Source organism: Convolutriloba macropyga, chromosome 15, assembly GCF_964194025.1.
Source record: "Convolutriloba macropyga chromosome 15, txConMacr16.3, whole genome shotgun sequence".
NCBI lineage: Eukaryota > Metazoa > Xenacoelomorpha > Acoela > Convolutidae > Convolutriloba > Convolutriloba macropyga.
The window spans coordinates 46296831-46310089 of record NC_134482.1 but is presented as its reverse complement, the minus strand read 5'-3'; the positions used below and the strand labels follow the sequence as shown (position 1 = coordinate 46310089).

Genomic DNA, 13259 nt, shown 5'->3' with positions numbered 1-13259 from the left:
GCGAGAGACAATAGCACCATGAGTGACAAAATTTTTCTCCGTAGGCAAAATAAGGATTTTAAAACAAGTCACAAGGCAAGGTATCGTTGCAGGAGCATACGGAGAAAAAACAATATTATCTTCCGGACCTGTATCTTCAAAAATAATATGCCAATGACTGGAACCAAACAAACAACCATCGATAATAGTCGAAGACGAATGATAACCGTACGCATAATTTTCTATTCCAAAATCTTGAGGTTTTGGTTCTGTGTCACAAATAGTGTATTTGAATCGTTTTTGAAATTTTTTGAAGTATTCAGGACTGTTTTCGTACATAGCTTCAACCATATTCAGAGACTAAACTGAGTGAGTAAATAGTGATATACGTCTATGAATTATTGGGTTTGAGTTGATAACATGGTGTAAAGAAAATTTCAAGGTCGTTCGAAGACGAAAATTCTTTACATTGTTATTTTTAGTGCTTGTAAACAAATTCTGTCTAGACATTAAGTAAACAAACCGAGACATTAAGTAAACAAACCGAATAAATTTTGTCTAGACATTAGGTAAACAAATCAGATTTGTTGAAGTTGTGTACACGAATAATGGCTGTCGCAATTTCACGAAGTTTTGCAAACTTTGCTGTGATTGGTTGACGACTCGAAATGAAATCTATTTTTAGTAACATAAATAAATATTTCAACTTAATTGCTCGCATGTAGTCGTGAATACACTTTGAATTTCTGCAGAACTTGAGAGACATTTGTTTATTCATTTTCTAGGACTCAGTTGTCAATACCTTCCGACAAGAATAAAACATCTATTTGTTCATGTCATAGTTAAACTTACCCAGTTATAACAAAATGCCTGCAAAAGATCGAAACCTGTCCATCAACTGCGAAAAATGTGGAAAATCTGTTGTAAAGACCAATATTGCTCGCCACAGGAAGACATGTATGATGGGCACTCTTTACTGTAAGAAAAAGAATTGTAATTTTGCGACAAAAAATGCTGCAGAATTATCATACCATATTGCGAAGGCTCACGGCGCAAAAGTTCGTAATACACTGAACAAATGTGTTGTCTGTCAGAAACAGTTCCCAAGTTTCTACTCACTTCAACTGCATCGCAAAAAAGCACATCAAGCTAGCACAAAAGTTGGGTCCTCAAGCACAAACCGTGTTCGTGAGATTATGGAGAAAATTGATAACGATAGCGAATCATTGAAAGAAGAACTGGCAGCTTGTCAGCATTTACTTGATGATATGCATGCTGAGCATGGCAGACAGGAAGTTTTCAACTTCAGTTTATCGAATTTGGACACCAAAGAGATCAACGAAAAACTCAATGAAGTTTTCGCAAACCTCAACTGTGCTGCCAAAATTAACATAGCTTTGGGGTTTATTTTGCGAAATGTAGAGACAAACGATTACCGATATTATTATCCGCACGAAAATAATTTACTGCTGGACCGAACTTTTCTGCTAAGCAATAAAAACGATTTATTAAACATCCAGAACGAAATTGAGAAACTTGACTTGATTGAAACATGTACACAGGAACGCCAAAACTCAAAATGGCAATTCACAGTAATTACAAATGTTACTGTCTTTGCAGCGCTTCTTACGAATATACCTATGGGTTGCACTGATTCGCCTCTTCCAGAGCCATTGTTAAGGAACCCTGAAGTAAATTGTCTGCTTTCAAATGGACACGATGAACCGTATAACGATAATTTGTGTTTGTTCCGTGCAATTGCTATTCATTTATTTGGATCAGTAGATGTTGAACTACAGGCAATAAAAATTTTTCACAATTTTGTTACTGCAAGTGGTTGCGACCCTGAAAACTTCACAGGTGTTTCATTTGATCAAATTCCAATAATTGAAGAACAAATCAAACAAAACATTTTCATCTATGATTTTGACATTGAAGATGGTGAAATTATTGGTGAACTTGTACGACGCAGCGTTGAACGATATGATGAAAACATTAAACTGCTTCGATATAACAATCACATCTGTTATGTTAATGATATCAACAAATTCTTCAAGAAGTTTCGTTGTCCCAGCTGTGATGTGTTTTTCAACCATTCAGGTCATTTCAACCGGCATTTGAAAACTTGTAAAGAACGAGTGAAGAATATCTATCCGCGGGGTGCTTATTCGTTCCGGGAAACTTTATTTGAGAAGCTTGACAACTTCTCAATCACTTATCCAGAGGATTATACTCTCTTCAGAAATTTTGTTGTCTTCGACTTCGAAGCAATATGTGTTCAATCAGTGGAAGCCAATAACACACTGACAACATCATGGATTGGCACTCATGTACCTGTATCGGTATCAATCTCTTCAAATTTGTTGGACGAACCAGTTTTCTTATGCGAAAACGATCCTAATCGTCTTATCATATCATTTGTAGCTCAACTGGAAATGTTAGCAGCAAAAAACAAAGCGGACTTGAAACCCAAGTTCCTGGCGGTGGAAGCAGAGATCAAAACTAGGTTGAGTGATGTTTCCTCCAGACTGCAAATTATTTCCGAAACTCAACCAAACATCAGTAGTGAAACAGATGATAGTAATGCAACTAAAAATTTTTTACGATTCCAGCAAAAGCAACTCCTTGATCTCCAGCGTCATTTCAACAATTATGTTGACACTCTACCAGTTTTTGGATTCAACAGTGGAAAATATGACCTAAATTTAATCAAAGCGTATATTATTCCCCATCTCCTTAACGATAGAGCTATTCAACCTACGGTAATCAAAAAGGCAAATCAATTTATTTCTTTCAAATTCGGTGATATTCAGTTTCTCGATATTTTGAACTTTCTTGGTGGAGCAACATCACTGGATTCTTTTCTAAAAGCATATCAATCTGAGGAGACAAAAGGATATTTTCCATATGAATGGTTCGATTCGTCGACGAAACTTGACTGCAATCATCTTCCACCCTATGATTCCTTCTTCAGCAAACTGAAAAATCTAAATCCACTGGAAAAAGATTTCGCTCAGTTTGAAAAGTTGATTAAATCTGGAAAAGAGGAGTCGGTAGTTCTCCGAGAACTGGGTTTGAAAGAGAAACCTTTATCTGGAAAAGAGAATTATGCTCTCCTTGAAAAGTTGTGGAAGATGGAGAAAATGAAAACTTTTCGCGATTTCCTTCGCTGGTATAACAACAAAGATGTTGTACCAACTTTGCAAGCAATGAAGAAAATGATGAAATTTTATCACGATCAGAAAATTGATATGTTAAAGCTTGGGTGTACACTACCCAATTTGGCAAATATCTGTCTTCATAAATCGACTGATAGAAAGTTTTACCCTTTCATCGAAGCTGACAAAGACTTGCATGAGAAAATACGAAGTGAAATGACTGGTGGTCCATCAATAGTGTTTACGAGGAAAGCTGTTGTAGACAAAACATTCATCCGGAGGTCAAACAATATCTGTAGAGCAATAGTCGGAATAGATGCTAGCCAATTGTACCCTTTCTCCATGTGCCAAGCGATGCCAACTGGACTCTACACTAGATGGGAGTTTGATAGCGATCTTGAAAAGTTCAAAGCTCGTCAAAACAAAATCAGGAAGTTTGAGAACATGGTAATGTCTTTCTATCAAGCAAACAGACCCGAATGTACTATTGAGAGCTTCTATACGACTGGAAGACAGAAAAAAATTGATTCTTTTACTGTGGATGGCTTTTGTGGTCACTGCCAAACAATTTTTGAAGCCCTTGGATGCTACTACCATTTCTGTCCCTGTAGGGAAACTCAACCAAATGTTAGTGAGGATGAATTTGAGTTTGGTATCTGGAAACGTGAATCCGATAAGTTACGAAAGCTTTACCTAGAAAAGAAAGGATATAAAGTTATAGAGATGAGAGAGTGTGAATGGTGGGATCTTGTTCAAGCGAATTCCATGTTGAAGAACCATGTTAGAAAAAATTTCCCTTACAAATTACCCTTGAGTAGTGAAAAACTGTTGGCGAGGATAGAGGAAGATAAATTATTCGGATATGTACAGTGTGATTTAGAAGTTCCTGAAGAACTTCGTGAACGATTTGCAAACTTTCCTCCAATTTTCAAAAACTGTGATGTTGGACGAGAGAATATAGGAAAATTCATGCTGGAATATGCTGAAAAAAACGCGTTATTGCTTAAACCACAACGAATGTTAATTTCGAGTTACAAATTAAACAATGGAATAGTTATAACACCATTATTAAAGTTTTATTTGAAGCTGGGTCTACGTTGTATCAAAATCCACAGATTCATTGAGTATACCCCACAAAAATGTTTCAACGGTTTCGTACAATCTGTCGTTGATGCAAGACGAGAAGGTGACGAGAATCCGGACTCTAGCGTTGTTGCTGAAACTATGAAATTACTTGGGAACAGCTCGTATGGTTATCAGATTATGGATCGAACTCGACACACAGAAACTCTTTATCTTAACGATGAAAAGACGCATAAAGCTATTAATAACCGTCTTTTTAGAAGATTGAACAACGTTTCGACAGATATATATGAGGTTGAGCTTGTGAAATGCACTGTTGAGCATCGTGAACCAATAATTGTTGGATTCTTTATCTTACAGTATGCAAAACTGAGAATGCTGGAGCTCTACTATAACTTCTTTGACAAGTTCTGTGATGTTCAGAAATTCGAGGAGCTTGAAATGGACACTGATTCTTTGTATCTGGCACTGGCTCATGAAAATCTCTATGAATGCATTAAACCAGAAATGAGGAGTATTTGGAATGAGATGAGAAGTAATGACTGTACGGATTTTTTTCATGCTAATAGTACAAGTAATTTTTTTCCAAGAACTTGTTGCGATAAACATATAAAACATGACAAGCGTGAGCCTGGATTATTCAAAGAAGAATTCCGATGTACTGAAATGCTATGTTTATGTAGCAAAACGTACTGTTGCTATAATTCAGTAACGAACAAAACTAAGTTTAGCAGCAAAGGACTCAACAAGAGTGTTCTGGAAGAAAACAGTGATGGACCTTTACAGAAATACAGACGAGTCCTGGACGATGCAGTGAATATAGCCTCAACTAACAGAGGATTCAGAACTATAGATCACCAAATTCTAACCTATGAACAAACAAAAAAAGGACTCTCGTTTTTCTATCCAAAACGAATTGTGGATGCAGATGGAATTCATACGACACCTTTAATGATCTAAACTTTCTGATTCTTTTTCATTCATTTTATCCATTTAAATCAGTTGTACGCTTGTGAACATGTGATATGATCGTAATAAAGTTTTTTTTCAAGTTGATGAGTCCACTGTTTAAAGTAATCATTCTTGATGGGAAACCCGAACCGGGTTTTTAAAGTTCAATCTGAGCATGTAAAAGTTTTCTGACTCATTTCGCAAGGTGTTGGCTAGATCTGAGACAACCCTGGATGAAAAAATCAAGCAAGGCTTACTGTACTGATATAAAGTAATAATGTCAGTGCATCAATGTAGACATCCATATAAGGAGACCATGTACTAGTTCATCAGAGGTCTATTTTGATTCATTTTTATTCCATTTAACCCTTAGTTAAGTTGATTATTTCGTTTTTTTTATCAGTTGATTGAGATAATCTTTTTTACCTGTACAGTCTGTGAAAATCAAAATTAGCTATAGTTTGCTGTGACGTCGTTCATGATAAATATGTGATTCATAAACTATAAATTACAACAATCATGAGTTTGATCGATAAACGTTTTATAGAAAACGCATTATTTAGAATTAGGCTATTCTCAACACAGGTGGTATTCAGAATATTTGAAAGTGTATTAGCACTGTAGAATTTTCTGCCTTGCACTTAGTCTTATTGAGCACTGTTTGTTACCAAGTAACTTAAAACAATAGCATAAAAAGATGACTCATCGTGAAAGAAAAACATAAACCGACAGATGTCGAAAGAAATGCTCTTGAACGACATGCGAGGCACTTTAATTGATGGTCTTTAGTCTAGACCAATTTTTTTCTTTATGGGTGCAAAAAACTTTGACCCCACCGAGATTCGAAACACTGACCTCTCGCTCCTTGGTCAAACTCACTACCAACTTGTCTTATTTCCAATCTTAATGCGTGTAAAATCTAATACCTATCTTTATACATTACTGACGAAAATCAAACCTTAATACATGTAAAATTTATTAACTATCTTTATACGTTGCTTTTATATCTCTAATCTTAATACATGTAAAATCTATTACCTATCTTTATACATTGATACCATAACTCAATGAAGACCGAAATGACTTGAAACCGCTATAGCATATCTTAAAACATGTGGGTCTTCACCTCCCCCGGGCACCTCGGTCCCTCTATATACTACTCACGTTGACTCGTAAAAAGACAGAAAACACACCAAATGTTTTTTAATAAAAAGAAAACAAGAGGAGACCAATAACAGCTTTGCGTCTTAACAGTTAATGCGATGAATTTCAAGGAGATAGTAAAAAGACTATTTCAACTTCAATTTGGGATTTACTCGCAATATAGGCAACTAACCAACTGAAGGACTAGTAAGACCAACTTATTGCCTCTAATGAATTCTTATGACGAATCGGCTTCACTAGTCTATCCAGTTTTGAAAAATTCAAAGTCAGAGACAAATTGCGACCTCTTCCAAAAACTATAGCCTGACTACAAATGAGGAAAACAAATCAAATGACCAAAAAATCGAAGTATGAATCGACTTTTTTACCAAAAATCTATAAGTTGCAAATCAATGGTTCTCAATCTGTGACACCGATTCTTTCAGAAGCTAGCTAATACAATAAAAACATTCGAAGAAAAAAACGAGATCTAATCACATTTTGTTGTTATACAACTGTCTACAGTGATACAGTAACAAGTCAGAACAAGATATGACAGCAAAAAAATTTCTCCAAAGAAACTTTGGATACTTTAACACAATAAGTGACTACACCAGGGCGTTAAGACAAATAAAACAGCAAAAACCAACCAGAAAATTAAAAAAGCAAAATCAAAACCAGAAAAAGCCATTAAAGACTTAATTTAATTTAATTAGTAATGTGGCATATCAAACACTCCACTGTCTCTTTTTAGTAACAAATCCCATAGAATACAGCAAAAAACTACAAAGTTATTCACGTCTACTTAAAAAGTCATTTAGACTACCAGAAAGCCTAACTGTTAACAACAAAATCTCTATAGCCTGCAGGATAGTCAAAAATAATAGGCAAAAACTGCTTGGAAAAGTCCAAATGGCGAAAAAGACAAATAGTTCAAAATTTCATCTTAAAATTTTGAAATTAAACGGTCAAAAAAGGTCCAAAGCATACTATTAACTGCCAATATGTGAGACATCCCTTTAAGAAAATGTTTCCTTGCTCTTTCTGAGACAAAACTACAAACAAAATCTTCTCTGCTTTTGATTTCCTCTGCAATTAGACGAAAACACTTGTTTTCACGAACGTGCATTAGGACATTACATCATGTTAAAAGAGCCACCAATTGAAAGAGAAAATAGACTGAAGACTCCAGAAACAACTTGAAGAGGAAATTGTCTCAACCCTCAGGTAATTACAGAAAAATTTATTCTTTCCCTCATAATACTAACCAATTTGAGAACAAAATAACAGAAAACGGCATCTTCTAACTTTTCTCCCATAAAGCACCACAAGTCGCATTTTCAAAAAACAACTGGCCGCGAGATACGTTCTATCTTGAAAAACTGATAATACATAGGATAGACAAAAATAAGAGGGACGGAGGATTCAAAGCGACTCAACGAAAGAGACGGGCAAAGAATGCAAAAAAAATCCTAGTATAAAAAAACAAACAGCAACTGCTACAGCAAGAGCATTTATGGAAAGAAAAAATGGCGCAGATAATGAACAATGAACAGGTCGACAAGTCCTAAAAGCGAAACGGAAAGAGAAAAAAGGTTTGGTTGACAAGTCTCATCTGACGTCACGGTGCAGGCAGGTCTCTATTCGTGGGCGAAAAAAACTGGTTGCCTCATTTAATGTGTTGGTTATGCAAGATATGATTTGTAAAAGCTGGTACCTATTAAAAGGTCCATTTTTGATATATACGTCGCTCATCTTTTATCATAACAATGAAAAATATAAATAGCCTTAATTTTCTTCGTGAATTGTTATAGCTCCATTACTGACGTGCCCATCAATATTTGAAAAAAAAACTGTCCAGGGAATTCAGATTAAAATTGAAGGAGTCAGACATTTTCCCTTCTTCCTTTTAAGCCTCATTTTTTAAAAATTAAAAATAGAGAATTTTCATTTCAATTTTAGACCTATGCACCTCGAGATGTTGTTAAAGCATATTTTCTTGTTTTTTTCCGCACATCACGTAACATAGTCGGGAAGCCTCTTTAAAGGTTCCTTGAAACATACGGCAAAATGTTCAGATAAAATACTTCTCAAAATCAACAAAACAAATGAAATTCAAGCTAGCAGAAAACGAGTTGTCCATACAAGACACAATCAGAGGCAAAAAAGACAAAAGAAAATAAATCAGAAGATTTTGTTAACAGCAAAAAGTTGGTAAATTTCTGCAAGCTAATGCCCTCAAAAACTCATTTAAGCTGCTAAATCTAACACGTGATTCAAAAACAAGACCTAAAAAAACTTCATTAGAATTTTTAACTTGAATTGAGGAGTTCCTCGCAATTTAAGCAAACTAAGCAATTGAAAGACTACAAAGACCAGCATACCGCCCCTAATGAAGCCTAATAACCACGGGGCTTTACGGTTTATCCAGTTTTGAAAGCTCGAAGTAAAAAAATGTGTAAAATATTTTCAGAAAACATAGCCTGATGGCTCTCGAACCGACTCAAAGTAAAACCTCACACTGACCACCGCCAAATAAATATTTGCATCACTCAAAACTGACTGCAATCAAAAAGTAAAAGAAATGACCAAAAAAATCAACTCTGATAACACCTTTTTCGATAAATCTCAACAAGCTGAGACTCAAAATTAATGGATCTCAATATATCTTGTGATACTGATTGAAGTCAGCTATTAGAATAAATTCACGTGCGACATTAGACATTATATCATGTGAAAAAGTCACCGATTAAAAGAAAACAGTCTTAGGACTCCGCAATCGACTCGAGACAGAACTTCTCTCAACCGTCAAGTAATTACACAAATTTTATACAACTCTTTTCCTCTACACTAATGGATTTAAGTAAAAGATTACAGAAAAGAATACCGTATAATTTTGGGCAATAACTAACCGCGGGATACGTTCTCTACCTTGGATAACTGATAAAGTATAGACCGTCAACCATTCCAAGAGAATTAACGAAAGAAACGGGCACAGGATGCGAGAAAATCATTCCCTTAAAAAATCTGAAGAATATTTTTACAACTTGCGATGTCCCAGCAAATGATGCAACAAATAGGTCGGCCAATCATTTCTGTTTGGTCAGTGACTACCAACAGTACATACAGCACACGAGCCAACTAAAATGGCAGTCTCAACTAATGAACACAAAACTCGTTATAAAACACAAAAATAATGACATAACTCAAGATGAACAGGCGCATCACACACTATATTCTGCACTTAGTAACGCATTGAATATTTTTGAATGAGCAACTGAATAAAAACAAGTGAATAAATAACAACAAATCCTGAACTCCTGAAAAATATGAAATAGCGGAAATCAACAGAAAACAAAAATAAACAGCAACCAATTTTACTAAATGCAACCAAAAAAACTCCCGTTCCATATTCGATACATAGATTTAAAAATGGACATGAAAACCACAGAAAGTGCTTAAAATAGCAAAAGCTCAAAATTGCTTCTAAAAGTCTAATCTGTGAAAAATGGTCCACACTCAAAATTGCATTTACTTGCTCATATGAGCAACGAACCATATGAACCAATAAAGGTTGTGCTAAAACGGGTACAAAAAAACTTCTAAAAAGCCACTCATGAAAAAAATCTATGGGCATCAACAATTTATATGCTCTTTCAACTACGCTTGATCTACACGCTGACTTGTTATGTGCAAAAGAGTTTTACATGCTATTTAGTTCAGAAACAGTAACCCAATTAAAACCCAGACCATCACCATAACTACACGTTGACTCGTAAAAAGACAGAAAACACACCAAATGTTTTTTAATAAAAAGAAACCAAGAGGAGACCAATAACAGCTTTGCGTCTTAACAGTTAATGCGATGAATTTCAAGGAGATAGTAAAAAGACTATTTCAACTTCAATTTGGGATTTACTCGCAATATAGGCAACTAACCAACTGAAGGACTAGTAAGACCAACTTATTGCCTCTAATGAATTCTTATGACGAATCGGCTTCACTAGTCTATCCAGTTTTGAAAAATTCAAAGTCAGAGACAAATTGCGACCTCTTCCAAAAACTATAGCCTGACTACTAATGAGGAAAACAAATCAAATGACCAAAAAATCGAAGTATGAATCGACTTTTTTACCAAAAATCTATAAGTTGCAAATCAATGGTTCTCAATCTGTGACACCGATTCTTTCAGAAGCTAGCTAATACAATAAAAACATTCGAAGAAAAAAAACGAGATCTAATCACATTTTGTTGTTATACAACTGTCTACAGTGATACAGTAACGAGTCAGAACAAGATATGACAGCAAAAAAATTTCTCCAAAGAAACTTTGGATACTTTAACACAATAAGTGACTACACCAGGGCGTTAAGACAAATAAAACAGCAAAAACCAACCAGAAAATTAAAAAAGCAAAATCAAAACCAGAAAAAGCCATTAAACACTTAATTTAATTTAATTAGTAATGTGGCATATCAAACACTCCACTGTCTCTTTTTAGTAACAAATCCCATAGAATACAGCAAAAAACTACAAAGTTATTCACGTCTACTTAAAAAGTCATTTAGACTACCAGAAAGCCTAACTGTTAACAACAAAATCTCTATAGCCTGCAGGATAGTCAAAAATAATAGGCAAAAACTGCTTGGAAAAGTCCAAATGGCGAAAAAGACAGAGTTCAAAATTTCATCTTAAAATTTTGAAATTAAACGGTCAAAAAAGGTCCAAAGCATACTATTAACTGCCAATATGTGAGACATCCCTTTAAGAAAATGTTTCCTTGCTCTTTCTGAGACAAAACTACAAACAAAATCTTCTCTGCTTTTGATTTCCTCTGCAATTAGACGAAAACACTTGTTTTCACGAACGTGCATTAGGACATTACATCATGTTAAAAGAGCCACCAATTGAAAGAGAAAATAGACTGAAGACTCCAGAAACAACTTGAAGAGGAAATTGTCTCAACCCTCAGGTAATTACAGAAAAATTTATTCTTTCCCTCATAATACTAACCAATTTGAGAACAAAATAACAGAAAACGGCATCTTCTAACTTTTCTCCCATAAAGCACCACAAGTCGCATTTTCAAAAAACAACTGGCCGCGAGATACGTTCTATCTTGAAAAACTGATAATACATAGGATAGACAAAAATAAGAGGGACGGAGGATTCAAAGCGACTCAACGAAAGAGACGGGCAAAGAATGCAAAAAACATCTTAATAAAAATTCTGAAAAATATTTTACTAATGCTGTCCCATTAATTGTTGCAACTAACACTTCGGCAAATCATTTCTGTTTGGTCAGTGCCAACCAACAGAAGACATAAACACACGAGCCAATAAACTGCAATCTTGCCAAAAAAGCAACAACTCGTTACAAAACAAGAATGATTGACATAAGTCACCCTGAACAGGCACATCAAACACTGTATTGTCGCCTCTTAATAACGATACGTATAGAAAACTTTTAAATAAGCAATTGACCATAAACAGTTCTCTGGAACTGCTCAAAAACAAAAAAGCGGGCAGAAAAACAGACCGCAACCAAAGGTACTAAAAGGAACCGAAAAAAGTTGCGTTCCATATTGACAAAATAAAAAAGGACATGAAAACCACAGAAAGAGTGCCTAAAATAGCCCAAAATTGCATCTAGAAGTCTGTGAAAAAAGGTTTAAAAACTCTTGTGCTTTTACCTGTTCATTTACCTGTTCATATGAGGGACAAACCATTTGGACCAACAAAAAAGCGTTAGATTAAAAACTGTTGCGAAAATGCCAATCATGGAAAACTATTTGCAATGGGCATCATAATTTTACACTCTGTTTCAATTACACTTGCCCTAAACGCTGCTTCATCATGTGCATCAGAGTTTTAAATGCTGTTTCAGTTCCGAAACACTTAATTAATTAAATACAGGACACCACCAAATCTGTTTGAGTCGTAAAAAGACAAATTGAGTCTGTAAAGACGTTAAAAAGCACAAAAGTAAACCACATTCTTGGATTGTAAAAGAAACCAAGAGGAAAACCAATAATAGCCTTGCAGCTGTTAATAGCTAATGCGATTAATTTCAATTACTAATGCGATTAATTTCAATTATACTATTCAAGGTTTAGGGTCTATTCAACGCAAATCAAGGTCCTAAATGTAGAACAACAAATAATTGCAAAACTGTGAACTAAATCAATGAAAATACCTAACAAAAATTTGCCAAAAAACACATGTGCGAGTAGTAAACGCACGGTTGTTTATTAAACTCAGGGGTGCGGTTATTTCAACATTTTGGGCAGAAAATCCAATATCCAAAACTTTTAAGGATAAAAAATGTTGATGTTAATAAATGATTCTAACGCGTACGTTCAATACTTGCCCATCAAGACTATTCAAACGCCTTCCGTCAAGCTACGTGAATCTTGACTTACCGGGTGTTCTGAGGACACAGACACCACAGAATCATGTGCCACCCTCGGCATTTGTAGACAGGACAGTTGACTAGTTTCACAGAAGTGACTGTACTTGAGGGACAATAACAAGAATTCAACACCTACCTGAAATGTCATTGGACAGCTTGGCAACGTCCACACATACCGTGACCGTATTAACAAATTTGATTATCACAACAAACAATAATGCATATTATTTCTCACTTTACAGCCCTCGTCTTATCGCCTCGAGAAGGGTAAAAATTGACAATAGTGGGATATTCATAGATTCAAAGTGAGAGGTTCAAACCCGCAAAAATGCACTTTACACCATGATTTTGTGACTTCTCAGCAGTTTCAGTGCATTACACAATTAGAGACCAGTAGAACTGTACAAGCTGCTCGGCGATTTACCGATTTCTGTTTCTGAAAAATTTTAATTTTACCTTAATGGACGAAGCAATTGTCTCCCACGCGAATTCAGTTGACAATTGGAAGGGACTCTCACCATTAAAAGTAAAAA

The 13259-nt window shown here is 35.2% G+C and overlaps 1 protein-coding gene across 1 annotated transcript in view; it reads right to left on the bottom strand.

The window, feature by feature from the left end:
- LOC142354441 (DNA repair protein XRCC1-like) overlaps nucleotides 1-12858 on the bottom strand; it is a 75883-nt gene extending 63025 nt beyond the window's left edge. The window contains exon 1 of the mRNA XM_075406734.1: nucleotides 12737-12858. Coding sequence (XP_075262849.1) covers nucleotides 12737-12787 — 51 coding nt within the window. The 5' untranslated portion in view covers nucleotides 12788-12858. The remainder of the gene's footprint in view (nucleotides 1-12736) is intronic.
- Nucleotides 12859-13259: the final 401 nt, after the last annotated feature.